Below are 26,034 nucleotides of genomic sequence, written 5' to 3' on the forward strand. Positions count from 1 at the left end.
TAATCATGGACAATTCCGACTAAAATAAGACTACAATGCAAAACTTAACAAAAGAGCATGAACATGACTAACACTACTAAAAACTAAAACGACCAAAACTGGCCACCAAAAACCAACGAGACTCCTACTTCAACTTGAAAGAATGCTCCAATCCTACACACAGATCTCGCGTACTGCAAATGATGTAACCTCACAAGCCAGATTGATAATTTGATTCACTCAAGGGAATTCTTCACATTATCAACCTGGGACATCACTCGGCAGAACCGTTCGGGAAAGGAGGGGCTTGCTGTATTATACTTCAAGCAAAAATTTTAGTCTTCACAAGAGCATCAATACCAGATATCAAATCCATAGTAGCAACAAATTTTTACAATAAGTGGTTGTCAGTTTACTCTCAACTGGACAAAATCAGCACAATTTATTGAAAAATTGCAGTTAATATGTTCTACCTCAATGAGCTAGATTGGACCCCAATGGGGCCGTTTCTTGCCCGCAGCCAATATGTTTAACACCACTATACCTCTATAACAATATTTTTCCCCTGAGCATCATGATTTTTTTTAACATTAGAGTTTTTATACAATATTGAGCTTGTTTATCAACCACCCCACCACAATATTGTGATGATGTAATATTGTGAGGTCCATATCGCAATAATATCGCATGCTGACATTTAGACAAACTTTACATCCCAAAAGGTTAACTCCCCGGGCAGGGTTTTTCCTGCGTACAAAATTCAGAGGCAGCCACCTCCATATAATTTGCTCCCCACCTCCAGCCTGACCCACTGATAATCGCTCAACACAACACTCGGCAGGAACATAGTTTAACTGGAGTTGCTGTGTTGCACTATTATGGAAGCGCTATATCAACACCAGTACACCGGAAAGCCCTGCAGCAACAACGGAAGAAGAAACAGCTTTCGTTTTTGTTTCTTTTATAAAAACTAAAATAAAATAAAAAAAATAAAAAACAAAACTTTAATGTACCGAAGAAGAAACAGATCATGGAGAAACCGTTGTGCATGCCCATTTCCTGGTTGCGAGGCAGAGGTGGTGCGCTCCAGCCATTGCCATAGTCATAAAAACACAGTATAAATAAACATAATAGTGTGTTACAACAAAGCTGGACTATATTTGCAATTCAATACGTACTTGTGGATGAATTTTTAATGATTGTAGTTAAAAATGGCAAAAAATTAATGTGAACTTTTTATCCATATAAATTCAAATTTCTAGTCCCTGATTGTAAAATGGCTGCAGGAGGGCGGCGGATACCGATAATTGTATCGGGAGTACTAGTCACCCATCATAGTCAGGGTGATACCACCTCTGCCTCAATTTGAGCCAGAAAAAACCCTGCCTGGTATCCATTTTTGTGTCCATGCTAGCTTGTATGGGTCATCAGGCCTCACTCAGCAGGGATGGAGGCGTTTCTCACTCATGTCTCGCTCATTTCCATCTTTTCAGCCCACATATGATCATCTTGACAATCATCCCAGCAGCACAGCAGCTATTAATGCTAGCGTTAGCATCACAGATGGCAAGGACAAGCTTGTTCGCAGCGGGAGGAGCCTAACTGACAAAATTACACATGGAGACTCAGACACGAGTTTCATTTCCACTCAACAAACGCTGAATGGCACTTCCTGTCTGAAAAGGAAGTAAGATTGCCACATCATCCTCACGTGACTAAATCGTTTGTCCTGACTCGACTTTGTTTCGTTTATGGCAACGGCTTTGATGACACAAACCAAAACAGCGCTGAGGCGCTCTCCGCTGCTGTTTATCTTTTCTAGTCGACTGGCCCAGTTACTTCGTGGTTGATGGGAGTCGCTGCCTAATTGCCGCCCGTGTGGACAATTAGTCACCTTGCCTGCTCATGTGGATCAAATGCCACCATGGGATCATTAGCAGTTTTCCATGGAACGATGATGACTATGATAGAGATATCCTGCTGCTTTAGTGTGTGCTTGCACCATTTGCCACCACATACCTTCATTGAAAAAAAGAATAAAATCAATTTACAAAGATATCCTTAAAGGTCACTCATTAGATTACATTAGGGCTGCAACAAACAATTATTTTTATAAATCAATGTCTAATTGATTAATCCCATTTTAGAAAACATGTTAATGTCTGTCCGTCCTTTTATCAAAAATTTCAATTGACAGTGCAGAAAACAAATTAATTATGATTAAATTACTGGTTTGGTCCGCAATGTAATGTGTCTGAAAAGAAGAACGTTGCATTTCAAAGTATGTTTGTTATGTTTTGAAATGTCTTATTTTGATTCAACACATATAAAAATTAGTCTGCTTTCATGGACAACTACTGTACATACATCTGAGAACATTTACTGTTAAGAGAAGGAAATTCCAAGGACTTGGTCAATTTTAAATTAAACAAAGTGTCTAAACAATTAATTGGGTGTAAAAAAAAATTACTGATTGATTAGTTATCAATTTAGTGATTCATGGTTGCACCGCTAGATGACATTTTAATTAGTTAAGATTTGTCTAACAAATTGCATGTCAGATGGATTTGTAACCGAACGAAAAAATTGACTACAGTGGTGCCTTGTTGATACGAGTGACTAAACTTACGAGGTTATCGGGATACGAACTGTCATTCGGATAATTTATTGCAATGATTTGTTGTGAGTGGACACTTGAAATACGAGCGCTGTCAGACAGCAGTGCGTTCAACTAAAACTTGAATTTTCCGTCACACAATTTTTTTGTTTGTCCATTGAGCTTCATTTCAAAGTAGAAATATGATTTGTGGTAAGAGTATTTTCCTATTTCAAGGCATCAATGTACCAGAAATTTCTACAACGATCAAAACAAACTTGATTGCATGACGGTTTACAACAGCAGTAAAAAAAAAAAAAAAGAAAAAAAAGTCTGAACCACCCTGGTCAATTGGGGGGGGGAACCATTAGAGCGCAAGGCTGACTAGCAACCCGCTGGAGCCTTTTATCCCAGAGTTATGTCTAATAAAGTTGTGATTACTTAAAGGAGCACAACAGAACGTCTTCATTACTTCAGCCCATAATAGTCCAACTTTTCGCCTTTCAAGCAACTCGATGAAAACAAAAAGCAAAATGAGCACAAAACACACATTTGCAGTCGTTGAACAAGGTGACAATCTGTAAGCTCTTAAACAAGCTAGCAGTAGTTTCTATTAGCTTGTAACAGCATTTCAATACTGACAGCAACAGTGAGTCACTTTCGTGTGGAAAAAGGATGCCGGTGCCCGAGGGCCGCTACTGGGATAAATTTATAGAAGGCCTGCCTAACTACAAGAATCACAGGGAAACAATGAACACATCTGAAGCAGTTCAATATCCCACAGAACCAACACAGCGACTTACCGCTACAGTTTTTCTTATACCACTGCATATTTTCAACATATTTCAATGATGTAACAACAACATTCACATTCTCTTTTTTTGAGACAGGTGCCTGTAAAGATTTCATTATCACACCACTGAATCGCTGGCAACTGGACCGTCCTGGTTGTCTTAGAAGACGTTTGGCATCTCATATGACTCCATTCATGGTATGGGGCGTGGCTCCAACTTGGAGCATAACCAGATGAGTTACGTCATCCATGACAATCATGAAAGTCCAGTTGTGTTCGATTCAAGTTTAGAGATTTAAAATGTAAAAATTACCTTGCAGTTAAAAGCCGGATAGCGCCAGTTTACTAAAGTGTGTCCAGTCTTTTTTTTGTGTTCTCAAGTCCTGCGATTAACCATTACATTTAAATGAAAACAAAAATCTGTACTTCAGTCCCAGCAACAATAACAAATTGCCTGCCCCAAAGTACTTGCTGCACAGCAGTCGCTCGTTCCTCCTCTCAAGCCACAAGAAATGTGGTGTGGGCAGCGGCTATTCACATGATGTCAGCATCTGCTCGGCTGATAACCAGCCCAGCTCAAACACGAGGGAGCTGTATTTCCTTGTTGGAATGGTTGCTGCTTACTGGTCTTCCTCTGATAAATAATTTAAAGTCCTTCCCATTCAGTGGTGCTGCATACATTTACACCTGATCCGCCTCAGTCGTGGCTGACTGTGGAGGCCTGACATCTCTTGCTGAGGTGAAAATTAACAGACAGCTAGCCTGCTAAGCTAGCGACAGTTAACAGATACAAAAATCTGGAATTCAACAAGATTCTTACAATCAATCTCACTCAAAATTATGTCTACATCTTGTCTTTTAGACGTGTAGAAATACCATTCTACTGATAACACTTCTTTTTTTCTGACAGAAGTGAGATCCTGAATTCCAGCCAGGCTCGACTGCAGCCCTAAATGAGCGTAGCGAGCTCACCCGCAGGAAGGAGTCATGAACAGCCCAGGAACAGATGGTAAAAAGCCCGACCGAAACCATTAGCATCAACTCCTCTGGAAATGACTTGAGTGAGCCGAAGCATTACATTAAAAGGAAAGGCTGCTCCTTCACAAATTCCAAAATCGATCTGGCTCATACAAATGCTCATCTTTAGCTCACAACAAGAGATCAAGTGCAATTACATGCAGGTAACACGAAGCAAGGACTTAGAAAGAAGACTATTACCTAGCAGTAGTTTTGCTGGAAGTTTTGTTCAGGACGATTGAAACGAGGAAAAATGAACAAAGCTATTCCATTTCTTTGGAAATTACCAATTAAAATGTTAGTGGCCAAAACAAATTCAATTTACAACATCAATGCTTGTCAGATTTTGAAGTTTGGGTTTGCGATGTATCTTTTCTGACATCTCAAAACTGAACACTTTAGTCAAGGAAGTCATGCATTTCTAGAAGGCAAGTTGAGTTATTTTACAGATGACTATCAACCAGTACGTTGGGTTTCAGCACCACTTGCTCAGTGCTGTATATTAAAAATACATACAATTATTGTTTCAAAACACAACCATACTGCAAGTTTGGTTCGAAAGAGCTCATCAATAGCTGGTCAGTGAACACCATGTTGGTGTGTGTGACTTCCAACGCAAACAGTTATCCTGACGCACACTGCGCTTTGACGTGGTGCATTCACAATGCGACTCCTCTAATGTTCATCTTCACTGGACTTTTTTGGTTACTATTAATTACAAATCTGACCTCAAATATCAGCAAATATTTCCAAAAAAATAAGACATAACAGTCAACCACTGCATACTCGTAGTTTGGCACCCACAAATTCACGGAATTGTTTTTCCAATATATTTTGTATTTGTTTTGTTTTTCAGATTTTTTTTCACCCCCATTATCCCCGTTTTTTTCATGGAAAAACCCATTGAATCATAGTTTTGTGCCTAAATAGATAATATCACTTGCCTTGTGTCTGTAGATACGTGGTGGCCCAACACAGTGCTATACTAGTATAGCTATACTATCAGACCACCGTTAATGTCAGACCCTAGTTATATTGCTACTATAACTTTCATATTTACATGGTTAGACCTGGTCCTTCCATTATAAATCTAATGCTTGAATGCACATTTGTTTTGCTTTTAGAATTATCCACCTGACTACCAAGAAAAAATATATTGTCTAATCATGTTTATTTTGAAATTTCCCAAATCTTTGTGAAGTAACTGGAATACTGCAAAAGAATTTCTTGAAAAAAGTTATTTTTAAACTATGATGTGTCCACTACAGAAGACATTTTTAAAACTTAAATGCTAGGCTTAAATACAGTTAAAATAATTAAAACAATACTTTAATGTGTTCTTAAAAGTCTGGTAGAAAACGTAACAATATTTAAAGCCTAAATTTGCTCAATAAAAAGTATTATACAGTACACTGACTTTTTAGAGAAGAGGAAAAGTCAGTGTACTGACTAAAAAGTGCTTGCACTGAGGGAAGCCATTTTCTTGTATGATGCAATCAAAGGTAGCAAAGCCCCGCCCCTACATATTTATTTGTACTGGTGTCGATTCATTGTACTGTTTGTTTTTAGCGTGACTCAAAACATTACAGTGTAGCCAGGAGATTCACTGCAGGTGTGACGTTTCATGGTCAACACACATTCATTCGAGATCCCCAGCGCTGCTCCCGAGCCCACATCAACGGGAGGGGTTGCGTCACAAAGAGCACCCTGCATAAAAACAGCGCCAAACAAAAAAAAAAAGCAACACTAGAGTTGGAAACATAACTCTCTGTGGTGAGAATCCCACAGGGAAGATCAAGGTCACATTCAGTGTATCGTACAATTATGACAAAAGCTTGGGAGGAAACTATCGAGATGGAGGGCGGGTTTTAGGGAGCCAGAGGAAATCGTAGCTGCATGAGCTTTTACGGTCAAAATGGTCCTGTGTTTACTTCATCCCAGCAAGGCCTCAGCCTTCTGGGAATCCCCTGGTTTGGATGAGTTTGCGCAGACAGCCCCAGGCGGGTCCTCAATGAGGCCTCAAGGTTACGCCCGTCACGCTGGGCTGCGGCTAGAGCCAAAAACAATCATCGGTTCTTTGAATTTGGGCCAATGTTGCATCAACTTTTTGCTGGTCCCGAGGGAAGGCTGCGATTAGGTCAGAGGTTGGGAGTGGTGGCCAGAAAGATGCCATCCAACTCTAGTAGCATGCTGAGAGGTGAACAGACACAGTGCTATGGTGCAACACAACATTTTTTAAACTAATTTGTAAACTATACCGCGCTGTACAGTTTATTGTCTGTGTTTGCATTTGCTTTTCTTTTGCTTGGTTTTACGCTGCTTGCTTTAGTTGGTTAAATGAAGGTCCAATAAACAAACCCATAAATCCAAGAATCCTTTTAGGAGTACATGAAGGCATGGTAAAGAAGGCTGGAAATGTGCCTGAGGGTAGGGAAGGAAAACTTAAGTTTGGATTTGAAAAATATTTTGCGACATTAGTCCTAGAACTTGTGACACATATGTTATGTGTACAATTGAGTAGAAATTAACATATTGTATGTACAGTGGCTGATGAACTAGGTTTGGAAAATGCGATTAGAAATATTTTAATCAGTGATTAATCTGTAGATGACACCATCAGTTAATTGCTTGTCTTATAAATAGTGTAAAAAAGCTCTCCAAAAAAACATATTGATTGCTTGTGAATATTCTCATTCATCTAGGTCATTTCATTGTCAGACCATCGAATCGAAAGTTACTGGTTCAATCAGCATAACATCCAAGTAGATGTTTTGCAAAACGATGTGAATATTTTTTCAGATTTCTAATTTAAGACACCTGCTTTTCCAGCACCTTCAGCCAGTGTTGTTTAGTAATTTCTTATATTTATCAACAGTTTACTAAAGATTTCATAGTAACACTTTGCCAACTCGAATGTATGTTTGGTTACAGTGTCTTTTTTGCCCTGTAATACTAGAGTCACCCCAACTATCAGAAAATAACAATTCTGCTAAAAATACATGACCAATGAAGATAATACTGATTCTATCAATCAATGCACTTGTGAGTTTCAGAGTGTTCATGCAATCAAGCCATGTGTGACTTGCAAGTATGAATCAATCTAAACATTTATAAGTCATTTGGAAATACAAATTTGGTCTCAATGACTTTCATATTAATATTGATCCTTTAATGGGTTACTTAAAAGATCATTTCTCAGGGTGGTTAGCTTGATTGTATTGTTATTATTATTATTTTTTTCGTGTGCAGCGTCATAGAGCTATATTAAATAAAGTTGAGTTGGGCAAATCTAAAATTCTCTTTTGATTTCCATTGAGTTCGACTTACTGGTTTTCAGCCTCCATTTCATTTTGACCATGTCATTAAAACTTCTTGTTTACAGAAGTCATTGTATAGTCATTCCACCGTTGCATATAAACAAGTTCAAATAAATAACAAAATACCCTCAAATCAATGGCATTCACAATGTAAACCTCTGAGCACAATCAACTTGTATATGCTAATGATAATAATAATGACAATAATAATAATAATAATAATAATAATGTATTCTATTTATTTGTAGAAAGTGCTGTTGTGTTGTGGGATTTTCTACTCGCTGGCCGCCCGATCCACTTTAATTCGACTGCAAGGTTGCCCATGTCTATTTCCATCCACACATTAAATAACAAGAGAGCTCAGCTGGAAGCAGGTGGCTTGTTTGCCCGGGTTGTTTATGCCCAATCCTTCTCCCAGGTTCTGCATTTGCACATGCGCAAACACACCCACACACACACATGGCTGAGCAGGGTGCCTTGGCCTGATTAGGCAGGAGAAAAGGAAGGATAATTTGATGAGTGTGAGGTGAACGAGGAACGGGTAGGGAATAGACCATTACCAAAAAAAAAAAAAAAAACAAAAAAAAAAAAAAGGAGACCACGGCATGAAAATGACAAGGCTAACGAGAACCAACGGATGCATGTTTGCCCTGCTACCTGCGATTGCCTTCATCTGTTTGCTATTTGCACAACCATCAGCATTGGACAGAAAATCTGGCTGCAGGATCATTCTCGGGACTTGCTAATACAATCAGAAACGGCGGCAGAAAAGGCATCAAGCTGGAAACTCGATTAGTCTAACCTCCGCCGTTTGTTAGCCCACATCAAGTCATTTCACGATCACACTTTGCTGCCTCATGTCATGGGAGATAGGAGCAGCATGTGATTGGATTTGCCCAGTTAAAAGGTGGGGGGAGGGGGGAGGGAACGTATGCAGCACTTTTCTCACAGTCACATAAGAAAAGCAGCATTCGTCACGGTAAATAAAAAAATAAAAGTAAATGTCTAACATGCAGTACATCAGGATGGCCAACGTTTGGCCCGGGTGCCATTTCCACACTGCAGCTGTTTTGTTTTGGGGGTTTTACTTTGGCCCGCGGCATATTCTTAGAATAAAATTAAACATGGTCCATTATGAGAACATTGCTGCACATAATAAAGGCGTCCATACATCCTGCATCCTTCCGCTTACTGTACTCTCTTCTGTTCTGATATCAGCTCATCCTACCAATGATCTTTGCGGAAAATACAAAACAGTTGTGAGCACTGCAGTCTTTTTATTGTTGAAAACAGCACATCAGTGTTTACAATTCTAGGTGAAAGACATGGAGAATTGAGAATTTTACCGGGTGTAAAATTAGAAACAGCCGTGTTTGCAGGCTGAACAATTTGTAATTTACAATGACAGCCTGACAATTGCCAGAAGACGACACTAAAAGAGGGCAGCAAAGGGCCACGGGCTTGTGGTTGCAGCCTGTTACTAGTAACGTCAACAAAACATGTACATAAGAAAATTTTGGCGAATGATCAACTCTTTTGTATACAAAACAATCACGTAATCCACATAAGGAAGATAAATGGAATTTGTTTAATATGGCTTGCATTAGCAGACACTGTCAAAGTCAACAGTTTCTCGTGTAATATCTGTGAGCAATCGTGGTTCAATAAAAGCTCGTCAGTGATCCTCTGAGAGTTGCAAGAAATGCCCTTTTCGTTTTGAGGGAAGCGATAGCAACACTTGAAAGCAGACCAAGCCTGAAAACTCCCAAGGTGGACGAATACAAAGCACAAAGCAGATCACAAGCCAATTATGCCCTGTCACACTCAACTCTTCCTCAGAGCCTTCAACATTTCTCCATCTCATTACTTTGAATGCTCACTAATTTTAACACTTCACTCACATCACAATGATTTAAAAAAATAAATAAATAAAAAATAAATAAATAAATAAAAAACAATAATAAAAAAATCAATCACCCCACTACGGAAAACCGTTTAACTGCCAACATACACGTTTATGTTATGTTTTTTTAAAGCGAAATTTACCACCGAGCACACCAACTGGAGTCACCCCGCTCATTTTGGAACAACAGGCGTAGGAAATGCCGTGGATTGACCTCATCACTGACCTGCGCAGCCTTCAATGTAACCATCCGATGGTTACGTTCAAGGCTCAAGTGCGGTAAAAAAATAATAATAATAATTGTGCGATTTATATGCGTTAATACGTGATTAATGCAACATTTTTCTGTAATTAATTAATCTATTAACGCTTTAACTTTGACAGCCCTAGTTCGAACGTACTCGCCAGTCAAAAATGCTTACTCCGCATACTCGCATAGGCAGGCGGTGCCACGCATCTGTACACCAACGCAAATGGTGCACATTGAATTTTTTCGCTTCGGACCATGCTCTCATCTAATTCTCGTACACTGAACTTGTAAGACCAAAACAAAAAACGGACACATCACCCTGATTTCCAAATCAGTTCCCATGGATGAAATCCATTAGCATAATACGCTTTGATTAAAAACCTTCTCAGCAAATAGACAGAAAGCTGTGTTTACTCAACTCGCAGACCCTGCCTGTGAAATGTATACTAATGTGTTTGCAAGAGGGAACAGCACACTGCATCATCTTGGGTGCCATAAACACTGAAAAGGAGACTCACAAGCTCACTAAAACGTGTCACGGTTGAGAATTAAAAATTTTTGGTGACAAAAAATCCAATGATGGAAATGGACAACCTGTCCATTTGCTTCATTTACAGTTTGTTCACATACCCTCTCAATCAATAGAATTGATCCTGAAGTTCCTGCACCATCCTTATTTAGAAGGGATCTTTAAGTAGGAAGAAGTAACTTGTGGTCCCCAAAACTGTAATGAAACGTCATCGTCTGTCATGTTCTGAGTATGTGTGCATTTGATTTCATGAAAAAATGTCATGTTTGCTTGCTATGGTGTGAAAATAAGGGATAGAATTGACATTGCAAGAATCCAACGCTCTATTCTTAAGACAGATTCTTATCAAATTTGTATTCAGACATAACTCCTGACACCATGTAGCTCTTGGACAATTAACTTGTTAGGATTTTGCAGTGCAATTCAGATCACTTGCGTTTTTTTTGCTGTCTGGAAGTAACATGTGACGTCAAGGTGAAATGTCCAAATGAAGCCGTGAAGATAAACATTTATTGTAAAGGATTGAGATTAGTTTGATTAAGACCCAGGAAGACTGGCTCATGAGCTGGGTCAGTAACTAATGAGTAATGACGTTCTCAATCAACAAAATGAACAAAACAAAATGGTCGGGAAAATGGAGGTTGGGCAGAATCCCCGCATCTCCATAATTGTCAAGAAAAGAAAAAGCGGTTTTGAACACTTCAGATTGGTCATTAATTCAAGCGGACTAACCAACGGTATTGATTTGTGAGAAAACGTGAAACTGTGACGACGGATATCGCACTTTTCATTTGTCTCACAGGAGTGGCGTGTTGGAATAACAATCGGGATCAATTTGGGCTGGAGTGTCTTGCCCAAGGACACGTGCAGTAGAGAACCAAGCAAGCGAGTGGATCGACCTGCAAATACGGTTAGCTGACGACCTACTTTAGCGGCTTAGCCGCCTCGCGGTTCAATTGCTTTAAGTCCTCAAAGGAATGTCACATCTTTCATGTGCGCTTCTGTGGGGTCAAACAGATCAAACAGCCATCAATGTATTCTTTTAAATCAGATGGAAAAGTCATGTCGGACTACAGTTGTACAATCGCCGGCCCTAAACTGGGCAAAAATGTTTCAACGCAAACTTGATATGACGCCATTCCAGATGGAGGACACAATCACTTCACTTGTTTGCTCACCGGCCACTTCATTAGATTAACTTGCTCAATGTGACATGAGCTCTCACGATCAATGACAAGAATGAGGGTCTCAATAAATCGAAAAAAGTACTGCCCTTTGCCCAAATGTGGAAAACTTTGGAATCACCCTGGAAATGCCTGGAAAAACACTTTTCTATAGAGTACACTAACATTCAAGAGTTTGGGTGAGGCTAGTAATAAATGCACCCCTTTTTAACCACACTGACAATGTTAGAGGCTAATGTTATTTTTATTCGCAATTTTTACATTTTGTTTCAGTTTTAGTCCAGTTTCAATCCCGCGTCTTAGTTTTTATCATACGTAGTTAGTCAACCTCATCCCGTTTTTATTTAGTCGACTATAAAATCAAGCATTTTAATCTTTATTTTAGTCCAAGAAAACATAATTTTATTCGTCTAGTTTTAGACAACAAAAACTGACACCGTTTTAGTCGCATTTTAGTCAGGACAATCACTTTATCCCCGTATTTTTTTTTTTTTTTTTTGTCAGCAGATTATGTTGAACATTTCGGATCTAAAATATTTCCCTTATAATTTTCTCTCATCTTTTTGATGAAAAATAACTTCACACACAATTACAGTGGCTACTGGCTCCTATGGCTCCGTGCTATAAGCTAATAAATTAGCCAGCGTTAGTTAGCGGTCAGATTAACATTATTGTTGGAACTTTATAGCAGTTGAATTAATGTTATGTTAGAACGATATAATTTTTTTTGCCTTTCACTGTGAATCCACCTCCTGTCTGTCCCCTGTGTTTGTGCATGTTGCACACGCTAGCTGTAAATTTTAAAAGGGGTGTGACATGTGTGTCACATGACAGTGTCACAGTGACAGATTAGCAAAGACAAGATTTTTAAAAATCATATAATTTTCATTGTTTATAATGAGGATTTTAGTCTAGGTTTAGTCCTATGAAAAATGTGTGTTGACGAAATTAACACTACTAGCGACGCAATAATTCACGGATCAGAGGTGGGCAGCCAGTAACAGCGTGTTACAGGGCAGTCCATCAGTCCGATGCTGACGGACTCCTTTTTCATTGGTGGACTGACAATTGACAGAAACTTTGAAATACTTACGTAATAAGCGGTGGCAGAAGCAATTTTTGGCCGTCACTAACCCCAAAAGCATAGACAAGTGGCAGTTGGGGAGAAGGAGCAGGAATAGTATATTAACAATTTAGATTTTTTGTGTCAAGTAGGCCAAACTGAAGAAAGTTGTCTGTTGCCATTACATTGGTCACAGATTTTTACATACGGTCCTAAAATAGCGGCGACGAACTGAAACCATATAAGTGCAATCGAGGATAGCCTTAAGCAAATCTCACATATGATGTCCTGAAGCACCCGTAGAGAACACACATTGCTCGTGAATAATAGAAAATGAACCGAGTTCCAAGCAGAGCAGGTCGGCGACTCGTGTCATCGGACAGGCCTCTCATCTTCTCACGGGGAAGTCCGGCTGCTAAAAGCAGAAGAGCTTAAGTCCTCAGCGCGCGGGGCAAAGAATGCAGTCGGAGGTCAGAGCTGTTGAACCGACAAATCCCGTCCACAAAATACGGACCCATTAACGCCCCGATTACACAGAGGGTGCCATTGAAAAATAGGCCATCGATGGCGCAGTCCGGACACTTCCAAAACTACTGCCGTTCACCAGACACAATCAAATCAGCCACTTCAAATAAGGCTGCACATTTATGACCAAAATCATATTCACGATCAATCTTGTAATCACAATTATTCATCATTTTGAGGAAAACATCCATTATTGTCGCATAATTTTTCAACAAACAAATGGTAAACTGTTCTCAGGAGAACATGAAACTTTAATAAATGGATTATCTTTTTTTTTTTTCCCCACACGAGCTCCTTCTGTCATCAGTCCACCCAAGTGACTTGAGGAAGTTCAGGTTCAAAACCGTCATGTCATCAATACGGTGTCTGCTGACCTGTTTTCCTGAGTTGCTCTCATGTCGTTTGTAACATATGGGAGGGTACTTGTAATAACAAGTAATAGATTATCAAATTAATTGACAATTACTGCTTAACTTAAAATTGTACAAATGCTCACATTTCAGCCTCTCAACGGCAATTATTCACTCTTTTCTGTAATCCTTTATGAAAACAGACTGATTATCTTTTTTGCTTAATCAAAATATGACATTGCAAAGATCTGTTTTTATTTTGGAAAACAATAACAAATCTTTTTTTTTTTTTTTTTAAAGTTGGCATGTACAACTTCAATCTCCCATTTTTGATCACTAAACAACATGGAGGAAAAAACAACAATAATAATTGGCTAATAACAGTAATCAGGGAAAAAAATGCTTTTGTAATATCCGATTAATCAATTGAATATTCTACAGAATAGAGGATTCTAAATATATATTCGATAGTGACAGTACTATTTGTTTGTGATGTTAATCTCAGTTGCCAGCAGAGGGCGATATGGCTCAAAATGCGAAATACCGAAACAATATAGAAAATTTGAAGTATTGGACCACGGGGGAGATTTAAATACTCGTTTTGTTCACCCCCACTATTCGCAGTAGGGCTTAATGCCAATCCTACCCCCGGTAGTTGAGGTCTACAAGCTCTCGGGCAAATCATGAAATGTTATTCGTAAGGTTGGGTGAGTACCGATACCACCTATCGGAAACTATAGGGAAGAATAGAAAATTGTCATTAATTTAATGCTAGTTTAAGGGGAAACTCTGTATGGGGATATACAAGTATTCCAGTAAAATGATCTGTCATTGTTTTGGCAGGAAAATCTTACACATTAAAAGCATTAGTAGTGCCAGTACCAGCTATCGGTATCAGTGACTACTTAAGAGCTGCATACTCGTATTGATATTGTTGGGCACTGTTGTTGGGCAGCAACAGATATGCCTTCCTCTTATCTAATGTGCGTCTGACAAACATTTTTCTCTGCAAGCATTGTTGAGTGTTCCGTACGGTAAGCCAGCAAGGCGAACATACACGTCGTGTTCAAGGTCAACAAGCTAGAATTTTCATTTATTTATCTTTTTTTTTTTTTTTAGTGAGAGCAGTTGTTTGTTTTTTTTTAGCATCACTGACTTGAGTGTTCTGTCTGGTTCCCTTTCCCCAAGGCCGATGTGGAGGAGAACAGATCAGCTTGCCTATTGGGCTTCTAGAGAAGAAGGCATGCAGTCAAGAGTGGAATACATTTCGAATCCATCAGTTTGCTTGATGAAAAAAAAAAAAAAAAAAAAAAAGGCCAAACAAATCAGGTCTCATGTTGCCTCCAAGTATTTAAGCAACAGATTTACCACGTGATGTCCTTGGTGTCACCTTTTCGGCTGCATTAGCATTGGGACTGAATACAAATTGGCAGCAGGCAGGTCATTTGTCTCGAAATGAAATTACTTCCCAAGTGCAACAGTTTCCTCCAAGAGACACCAGCAAATTCTGTTCCAAGCGAAGACCTGAGGATACATTGGTTAACTTGTGATCACCTTTCTTCTGGATGTTTCCTCGCCAGGCAACGGTGGAGGAAGTAAAAAACGAAAAGAAAAAGCCCATGGAAGAGCAGAGAGGCAGGCAAGAAAAGCCATGCAGTGTGTTTGTCGCCTCTCCTGCCGGGTGATGCTGGCACTTGGCCAGCAGCAAGACTCAAGCAAAGCGGGGTCCCTGATGGGTGCTTTCCAAAAAGCTCCCTTTACGACTAGCCCAGCGTGCGGCTCATTTCTTTTTATATTCAGCAGCAGCCACGACGATGCGCGCAACGCTATAAGGCGACAACAACAATAGGAAAAAGATGAAGCGTTTTTGTTTTTTTTTGTGGACATATGCGCGAACGCAGAAGCTAAAAGACAGCTAGCATAATGACCACAAGGCGAGCAAACGATTTGAGCACAATTCAAATGTCATTTAACATAGTGACGTGATCAGGCCAAAGTGGAACATGTGAGGACAAAGATGAAAGAGAAGGAGGGAAGGTACACATTTTGGACCGTGGGCTCGCCGCGGCTTCGATCGTGACTACAAACGGCGTTCCACAAATTCACCTCCAAATGAGACATTTGAAAACATTCGCAGCTTCACAGCCAAAATCAAGTTCAAATTTCGTCCTAGACGCGACAACCAAAGCGGGAGAGTCACTAACCTTGATCCGCTCGCCTCCTCTTATCCACTTGTTACAATGGAGATTTAACACCATGGATCTTCGCTTAAGTTTCCTGCCACTCGGAAGCAAAAGAAAAAAATAATAAAGGGGAAAGAAACGCGGCGAAATGGGCAGAAGCTGCGAGGTGGCGTTAATGGTAAAACAGCGTGTGGCAGGCAAACAAGAGCTTGCGGAAAGCTGCTTGTGTCTTCTTGTCTTCTTCCAACAGCTGTTGTTCCAAAATGGAGTTAGTCGAGTCGACAGTGGAGGCTCCCACTCCCGCTTCACTCCACTCCTCCGTGGGCTAGAGCCTTCCCCGCTCTGCGCTCAGTCAACGTCACACGCTCACGCTCAAAATCTTTTTTTTTTCCCTTTAAATCAAACCAGCAAGCAGCAGACACCCACCTGATGAGGCTCCCTCCTCCTACACATCACTGCCACTGCAAAATAATTTGAACTAAATTTGACCAAAGATTATTAAAATAATAAAATAAAAATCATCTTAAAAGGAAAGTACATTAATTACAATATGTTCTTTGCGGCCCCACTAGTATAAATATAGCATTATTAATGTTTGTGTAATATGAATTTGTCAGCAAAATCCACCTATTTGTATCCAGCTCAGGGGGCAGCCATTTTGCCACTTACTGTTTCCTGAAAATGACATCACAGGTGCGCAGAGCTCAGGAAACAACCAATCATGGCTCAGCTTGTGAACATCACATGACCAAACTCACAAAGACACCTGTGATTGGTTACTACCTGAGCACCTGTGATGTCATTTTAAGTCAACAGCAAATGGCAAAATGGCCGCCCCCTAAGATGGATGAAAATGGGTGGATTTAAACAGACACAGCAAAAAAAGAAAAACAAATTGGAATTCATTATCAATATCAATTTTGGAGGAATCTGCAAATAATTCGATAATTGCATACAAAGACTGAAAAGTCAATTTTCCATAATGTCACTTAAAACTTTTAGCATCATGACAAGGGAAGCAAACTGCAGAAAATATTGCGTTGCTCATCTCCTCTACTTTCTAAACACTTTCGTCTCTCCAACACCAAAGCACAAGGCTTTTAGTTAAATGCCATGTAAACCGCAAGCTGTGAGATTACATCATCTTTCTTTCTTTTCATTCAAAATGAATGAAAAGGTTCCTTCCAGAGGAAACCACCAACATTTATCCACAATCTTTTGTGGCCACGTTTTAGACAGTCAAAGCAACTGGTCACTGAAAAAAACAACCATCAAAGAGTGGAGCGTGTGGAGATGAAATGCAGTCAAATCCATACCAGCGAGGCCACAGAGAAGGAGCATGAAAGAAGCGAGTCCCGTGTTAATGTTTCTGTGGCAACCAACCAAAAGAGACCTGCAGGCTCACATGCTCGCTCTATTTTCATCCAGACATTTACGCTACCTCACTGATGAACATGTTTCGTCCATTCATTACACATTTTCCACATTCCCAGTGCAGAGCATTAGCAATTGTAAGAACACAGTTATAGGTTGGAAGTTGGAACCCAAACATTTCTTAGCAAAAATACAGTCTACGAGCCTACACTGGTGTAAACAGTATTGTGATTAATACTGCGTTTTCTGAATAAGAATGAACTATTTTAACCCATCTATTTGCTTTCATCTTAGCGGGAGTGCCATTTGGTCCCGTACCGCCCCCTGCTGTCGACTGAAATTGACATCAAAGTTCCCTCTGGCTACCATTACGAACATCATGTGATCAAACAGAAAACAGGCGAGTCGTGATATTTGCAATGCGAGCCCAAGGGAACCTTGGCGTTAATTCCAGTAGGTAGCAGAGGGCGGTAGAATGTCAAAATGGCTGCCCACTTCATCGTCTTAATTCTTAAGGGGAACTTAACTTAGTTAGCCCATTATAGCAAAAAAAAGTTAATATTTTGTCTATAATTAATTTGATACTTTCATTGTTTTTCACGTACAATTAGTACCTTTAATTAAAAACACATTTTGCAACTTGCTGTCAACTGAAAATGACATCACAAGGGCTCAGGTAACCAATCACAGCTCACCTGTTTTCTAGGTTTGGTCATGTGACATTCACAAGCTGAGCTGTGATTGGTTACCTGAGCCCTTCTGATGTCATTTTCAGTCGACAGCAAGTTGAAAAATGTGTTTTTAAATGTACTAATTGTACATGAAAAATAATGAAAATATAAAATTTATTATTATTATATATATATATATATATATATATATATATATATATATATATATATATATATTATATTATTATATACATCAGAACACTGAGTTTATATTACTGAGGGCCCATAGAACATGACTGCAAAGGAAAATGCTGGCTGCTCCTTTCAAACACGTGTAAAAAAATAAAAATAAATGCCCGTCTTCCTTTGCTATTATTGTGAGAAACACATCACATTATCAGTGGATGGACTTAAAAAATTTGCACGTACAGTACTCAAAAAAATAAAACAAAACCCTACCCTGAGGTTAGTGACTTGGTTCTTGACTTTTTTTCTTTTCTTGCTTTTCCCAAAATTTGAGATACAAGCGCTGTATGGTCGCAGAGAACTCAAACTTGTTTCACTTCACAAGCCGCAGTTTGGTAACCTGGCAATAGCCATCTTCGCAATATCCATCTGGTACCGCTCCACAGTAATTTCGTAGGGAAAAGGCGGGACATGCTGTACAATAACTCGAGCTGATTGGACCATGCGACATTCTACACATTTGTTTTAACCAATCACAGCTACGGGTGAAAATTTCATGTTCATTCTTGTCGAAGGGGAGAAAAAAGCACAAACATCTTACCAGCTAGAAATGCACGAAGCGCCTCTCGCTGTTCAACATTCAACAAGGAAACGGTGACTCATACTGTGAGAACAGAATTAATTGCAGCGTCCATTCGTCCATGTTAGGTTTGTTTGTTAGCTCTGGCGTCGGCGCTGGCTTCCTGGTTTCGTTACAGTTTCATGTCCCGCCCCCAAACACAATGTCGCTCTGTGATTGGTCCAAAGTTCGAACCACTAACGGCAGTTATCTGCGGAAGCAGTACAAGACGGCATTCTCCGGAGTTTGTGAACTCACAAATACCGCGAGAATTCATCTTGCGAGAGCAAGGTTAGCAGTTTGGTGGCTCGTGAAGAATGCTTAAAATAAAAAAATAATTAAAAAAACAAAACAAAACAAAACTTCGAGCTGTCTACTGCCATTCCCAGTTTAAGTTTACTCTCATTGTCAAGCTAAACGAATAAACAGAATTGACGCCTTCTGTATTTCTGACAACCACATTTTAACCTTTAATATTAATGCTAATACATGATGGAGAAACAATACTGATCATCTCATCACCAAGCTCTGCATAATCCTGATAACGATCCTGTTGATTGGAATCAGCTTGTGTTGGAAGAAGGAAACCTCCAAAACTGACAGGACTCCGGCCCTCGAGGACCGAGTTTGCCCACCCCTGCCATAGAGTGTGACGAAAAGTTTTCATTTGTATGTTTTGTTGTTGTTGTTGTTTTTTAAATAAATTACAGTATTGTAGAGTGTGATTTTTTTTCCTCATTGAGATCTGAATTATAAACTGTTTTCTGGACAAAGGCTGGAACAGATTGACATTTCCATTTCATACCAATGGGGAAAGATATTTGAGTTAGAGTACAAATTCAAGTCAATGTCAACATCTTCCATTATAAATTGAGTGTTTCGATTGGGGTGAAGCATGAGAGCTATTTGACCAATTCCAATCCCGTCCACACACTTGTACAACAAAACCCACACAAACACGATCTTTTGACTTTACTGTTATGTTCTGCTAGGCAATCACTGACAGCAAAAGACGTGCAAATATAAAAGGCAAACTTTGTTCAAGTAAACAATAAGAAGCAGATGCAGCATTATGGCACCGTCCCTTTACGAGATTTGGCAAAGTTGCAACTGAATGTTCAGTCGCTGCAGGGGTCCATTTTACTTATGTGGTCACCAAGGACCTTAAAATGACATACAGGTCAAAATGGTTCCAAGAAGAAAAATACAATTCTATATACAGTACATGACACATATGCTGTCGCTCTCCTTCTCTCTGTGGTCCGGTACAAAACAGTTGGGGGAACCCTACACTACATAAATCCCACTGACCTGTATATATGACTGGATAGCTGATAGCCCATACATGCCAGTGCAAGCCGTTAAAGTCACAGGGCGGCCATCTTGTTACTCAATAACAATTGGGCAGGATGCGCTACTTTGAAGACCTCCTTTCTCTTTTATCGCTTAGTTCCTTAGATCCCAATATTAGATTTGGTAGAAGCATCTTTTGTTGAATTTGTTAAAATTCTTTTATAATATATATATATATATATATATATATATATATATATATATATATATATATATACACACACACACACATACATACAAGTTAACTCCTGTACTAAACATCATTAAGCATATAATTTATACATGTATTTTAAGGCAAGTTGTAAAATGTCTGAAGTCCTCGTTTTTTTTTCTAATAAATTTAAAACACCATAAATCATGCTGTTTCTACTAACTACTAGCTCAAATGTTCTCCAATTTCGATACTGTAAATGTTTTGGCTCGTATGCTGAGAATCATTTCTTGGGAGAAGCAATATGGCGGCCTCACGACCTCAAAAGTAGTGGCCTATCGGCTATCCAGTCAAATATATACATCAGTGAAAAATCCTCTTCTGAAGAATCCACGACTGTAGCTTTGGTTAGTAGTACTGTATGCTGCTATTGCTTTAAGGCAATATATGAGCTGTTTACATTTGACACCAATGTAATTCCAAACACTTCATTCATCGCTTGGAAATACTTCGCTCATTTTTAAATTCAAATGTTCGTCTATTTTTAAAATGAAATAACAGGCGTAGAAGATGATGGGACAAGGCTTGAATTAATCCTTCACACTAATATTTTTCTTTTTTTTTGCAGCTTCATTGTGGGAGTCTGAGACTTGAGACAGACAGAGCACTGTTTATGCTGTAACTTGGAGAAACATCCCTAATTTAAAAAAAGCTGCAGTCATTTACGGCAAATCATGAATGCATTTTTTTCATCACGCTCGCGTCACACGCCGCCTGCAGCTGGTGACGGAGCGAATGCACCGAGTTCTAACTATCCAACACTGACCCATCCCACTCCAAATAGTGCTTGTGGCGCCCAAATTAGCCGAGCCAGGCTCCAGCTCACCCGCGAGGATAAACACATTGGTGGTTAGTAGAAAGAAAATGTCATATTAGCAACTTGCCCCACTAATGGTCATCGTGTCGTAAGGGAGAACGTCCGGCGTTTGTCAGTAACACGAATAAAGTTGCGAGCGCAGCCCCCTGAAAGCGTCGTCATCCTGCCTGCCGCCATCGTGACCTGGGAACGGCGTGGACTCAGGCGCCACGGCGTCCTCTAGCGGCTCGGGCTGGCAGAACTCCACTATGAAGTCCTCCTCGGAGTCCAGCAGCAGTCTGGACCACGCACGAGTGTCCAGATGCGCGGCCGTGCCGCCATATTCCTCGGGCAGGACCGAGGGCGGGATATTCCGGTGCAGGGAGCGCAGGTCTGAGCTGTGGAGCAAGTACTACACAAGGAAGACAAGAGAAATTCAGATTTGAGTTGTTTGAAATTGCACCACTGGAAATTAATAAAATAAAACAGTTAATTGCATAAAAAAGAAAAACAATTGGTAATTTATCATTTTGTTGTATTTGTATTCTTTAAAAAAAAAAAAAAAAAAAAACTTAATTTGAAAGTTGCTCCTTAATTTAAATGTCACTGATTAGCACAACTGCTCTGCAACGAAAATAAAAATATTTTGAGCCTAGCTAACTAATCATCTCTCAACATTACAGGAATGTAATGGGGATGGACCACTGATCTATATATATGACTGGATAGCCGATAGGCCAAGACTTTTGAGGTCGCGAGGCCGCCATATTGCTCCTCCCAAGAAAAGTTTCTCAGCATACTATCTTATACATTGACAGTATCAAATTTGAAGAATATTTGAGACAGTACTTAGTAGAACCAGCATGATTTATGATAACATAAACAAGAGGACTTCAGTCATTTTACAACTTGCCTTAAAATACATGTATAGATCGCTTAATGGTGTTTAGAGTACAGGAGGAAACTTGTATATACATTTTTTTAAATAAAAGAATTATAACTATAATTCAACAAAAAATGCCTCTTCCAAATCTAATATTGGGGTCTAAGGATCTAAGCGATGCAAGTAAAAGGGGGTCTTCAAAGCAGCACAGTGTCCACTTGTTCCTTTTTTTTTTTTTTTTTTTTTTTTATGTGTTAAAAAATAGTACAACCCCCGAACCCCCTGCTTTCATAAATTGCTCCCCACCTTGGCAGTACGAGGACAACAAACCGTCAATTGCCGTCAACCGTCAACAAATGCAATTCGAACCAATTAGGAGACACTGAATAATTTCCTGTGGCACAAAACATGAGCTCTCAAAGCACAGTGGCTTGGAATCATGAAATGTGATTTTTAGAAAGCACTACTTTCATTTTCCCTCATACAGTTTAGTCGTTTGTTAGGATTTCCAATATCTGATGTGAGAGGACTCAAAAAAAAAAAAGAGACTAGTTACCCTCTCTGCCATCTTCTCCTTCAGGAACGGTTTAATGACAGCAAAGATGCCTTTGAAAATCCGAGGCTCGTTAATGATGTTAACGGCCTTGATTCGGATTGGGAAGCCGTCCTGGAAATGAAAGCAAATTATTTTCAGACGATCTGGATTTGTGTGCAATTATAAATAGAAAAGTGATGCCATGCGACAACAAATGGTGAAAAATGACTTAACAGTAGGGGTGTGAATTGCCTAGTACCTGACGATTCGATTCGTATCACGATTCACAGGTCACGATTCGATTCGATACCGATTAATCCCGATACGAATTTATAAATCGATTGTTGCGATTTTTTTTCATTCAAATTTAGAAAATACTAATCAGTAAGCTTGTAGAGTGTAAGATTTATATGAAAATGTATTATTTATTTATCTGAAATTTCAGTCTTATAGAGGTTGTAATCTGTTTCATGTTTGAACAGCATTAAAATAAAATATTAAGGCTTAATGTTCCGTTCATATAACATTCTTCCATGCTCAAGGTGTGAATCCTAACCCGAAGTCAGAGGTTTTGTTGAATATTTTTCCATTAAAAATGGAAGTTTAAAAATCGATTCACACACACACACAAAAAAAAAAAAAAAAAAAAAAAAAAAAAAAAAGGCAATGATGATAAGACGTTGAATCGGTAAGACTACCGGATGAACAATTCTGAGCTCTTTAAAAAAAAAAAAAAAAAAAAAAAAACGATTTTTTTTTTATTGAATCGATTCGAGAATCGCGCGATGTAGTATCGCGATATATCGCCGAATCGATTTTTTTTTTAACACCCCTACTTAACAGTCAACAAAAATAAAAATGTAGAATACTTATTTTTTTTGTTCCCATTTTTCATGGGCTGACCTCAAAGATGGAAGATGTTTCCCCATGTTCACAAAAGGCATACTTCTCTTATTGGTCATAAATCTGTCTATATTTACATTAAAGACTAGAGAGTACTTCTCCTTTGCCGAGATAATCCACCTAACAGGTTGGGCATACTCAGATGCTGATAATTGCTCAGGTGCCCAATTTTTGAGTTGAGCTCATGAAAAATGGAAGCAAAAACAAAAGTGTTGCACTAATATTTTCACTGATGATAGTATAAAAAACAAAACAAAACAACAAAAAAAACCTCAACTTTCTTACCTGAAGGATGCTCACAACCTTTTTGGCGAGGAAAGGACCCGGATTGGAAGCCTGTGACATACCGACTCCGGTGTAATCGGCTAAGATAACGATTCCGTTGACTTGTGTCTCCTCCGGCTGGATCAGCTTCTCCAGCGTCAGATACATGGCCCTCACATTGTCAACAAACGGGTAATCGTTCGCTTTCCACTTTCCTGAACAACACACGCAACACAAATGGTATAAAGCTCCTTTTTCTTTACTTTAGGAACTATAAAGCATATACAGTAGTAAAATCATTAATCCTAAACGGCCAATTAAGGAATTTCTATGACCCAGTGATATGCAGCATAGTCTTGAAATCTACAGTAATTACCTGAAAATTGGCAAAATTGCTTGGTTAGCCTATGTGAGTAAGTTTAACATTATCTTGGTGAAAAAGACCACATTTGATAGACTTTCATATTTCTTTCAAGTTTTTTTTGGTAAATTTACACCGGATGATCATCTCCATTGCAATCCCTTCACTGATGTTGCAGCTAATTGAATGTTTTGTTTTGTTTTTTAATAAATCAATCAATAAAAATAAGGCTATGGGAACTATTTTTTTTGTTTCCCTGGATTTTTGTTTACATTAGCAGATGTTTATTGGAACCTTACCGCTGTCACTTATTGAAAAAACATTCTGAAATGTTCGAGCATGCCACAAGATGGCACCAAATGCCTAATGGTTGTGGTCCTGATTAGGCAAGATGGCGTCAAAAGCCTGTTTAATAGAAAAGATGACTACTTTTCTATTAGACAGGACATTGGCGCCATCTTGTGGCATCTTGGTATGGTTTCATATATGAATAATGTGCAATTCTAAACCTTCTTAGAGCGGGGTACCAATTCCTCAACACGTTTTTTCACTATTTCTGGCAGGGTTCCGTCTCCCTTCCCGCAAACAGTGGAACCTCTTATTTTGTATGCCCATGTTTGTGTACAATTCACTTTTAGATGACTTTTTGCAACAAGCTTTTGTCCCAGTTTTCCTGCTGAGTACTGTGACTTGGCCCCTCATCTTGCCGCAAACAATGCCAAGCCTTCATCACCATGCAGTCGGATTTTATTTCTCATTGAGTGGGAGTGCTGAAGCATTTGCTAAGTTTTTTGTGCTTGTTTATTGGGTGTGGCTGCTAAATAAGCCACCATGGGGCCAAAGAAAGTTCCAAGTGCTAGCTAGCCCTTTGATAAAGAAAGCAGGAAACAGAATTTAAGAAAGAACTTGTAGCCAAATAAGAAACTGGCGTGTGTGTGTGTCTCATTTCGACAGGATTTATGGAACGTATGTATCAATGACAGATTTATTTTGTTTTTAATGGTGCAACAGGTGTTCAATGACTCTTATGGCCGTAGAGCCAGTAAAAAACAAAAGGTGGTAACCACAGAGAGGGGATCCCCTTCCAAACAATAAGCTCTCCTCTCTCTCACCTCCACATCATCTTCCACTACCAAGAAAAGTTCAATTCAATCTATCATTCTATTTCTTGATTTTATCACTCATTTAGATTCATTTCACATTGCTTTCTGTCCACAAAACTAGAGATGTTCTCTATTAAATGTATTGTTTGTTAATAGTCGTGAACATCGTTATCTTTGCAAAGGTCAAATGTACTGTAACCTCATGTGGCAGCTCGTGAACGTACAGAATGTTTAAATCCTCATCATCATTTCAATGGTGGTTGACAAAGATAAATAAATACGGTTTGTGCCAAATGCTCCTGTTAAAGTTATCAAAACTGTTATAGTGTGCCCTGTTAAGGCAAATACCAACCTGGCCGAAGACAGAGGATGTACCTTCCGTTCGGGTCCGGTTGAGGCAAGACCGTGAGAAAGCCCAAGTCCAGCACGTGCTTCACCGTAGACGGCTTCAAGTCATGGAAGACCTCGGGCCAAGCTTTCCGACCCGCGTGGTAATTGAGCAACAGCTGCAAGGCTCGGTCGTAGTCAAACTTCCTGGCCCGCAGGAAGCGCAGGAGGAAGGAGTCGTCCAACCTTGTCCTGAGATTGGGCTGCTCCTGCGCATTTCAAGCAGAAAAAATATAAAACAAATTAAGCGACCTTATAACCCACTTTTTGTTTGACCTGCAGCGAATTGTGAAAATCTATAAATAATTTAGTCTTCAATAAGGATAAAATGCATGTTTACTGCAGGCACTCCAGCAAAAAAAAAATAATAGGGACATAAATACCTTTAGTATCATATCTCGTAGAGCTTGCACATCCCGTAGACGCCATTCTGGTTTCTCCTGAAGTTCCTCCCGTGCCTTGGCCACCAGCTCGAGGCTCAGGGTGCAGGTGTAAATCGGTGGTGGGGGTCCAGGGAACCAGCTGTGCTCTGACGGGCTGACTGGGCCGGACCTGAGAGCTGCAGAATCGGCCATGGACTGACTTGATGAAGCTGTTTAATTGGAAAGCAACGTAAGGTCAAACAGCAGCTTCAAAACAATTGCTGTAAAAAGAAAAACAAACTTGAAATCCAAACAGACAACGTAAGATCTTGCTCAC

At 39.4% G+C, this 26,034-nt stretch overlaps 1 protein-coding gene across 2 annotated transcripts in view; it reads right to left on the reverse strand.

Moving 5' to 3' along the window:
- The window catches only part of ttpal (tocopherol (alpha) transfer protein-like), a 28,920-nt gene that overhangs the window by 2,607 nt on the left and 279 nt on the right, over positions 1-26,034 (reverse strand). For both annotated transcript variants that reach the window (XM_077513271.1, XM_077513270.1), the window contains 5 exons: positions 25,719-25,927; positions 25,301-25,544; positions 23,506-23,699; positions 22,339-22,449; positions 20,988-21,311 (listed from right to left, as the gene is read on the reverse strand). In XM_077513271.1, the coding sequence (XP_077369397.1) occupies positions 21,033-21,311; positions 22,339-22,449; positions 23,506-23,699; positions 25,301-25,544; positions 25,719-25,910 (1,020 nt within the window). In that variant the 5' untranslated portion in view covers positions 25,911-25,927 and the 3' untranslated portion in view covers positions 20,988-21,032. The remainder of the gene's footprint in view (positions 1-20,987; positions 21,312-22,338; positions 22,450-23,505; positions 23,700-25,300; positions 25,545-25,718; positions 25,928-26,034) is intronic.

This window comes from Festucalex cinctus, chromosome 2, assembly GCF_051991245.1.
Source record: "Festucalex cinctus isolate MCC-2025b chromosome 2, RoL_Fcin_1.0, whole genome shotgun sequence".
NCBI lineage: Eukaryota > Metazoa > Chordata > Actinopteri > Syngnathiformes > Syngnathidae > Festucalex > Festucalex cinctus.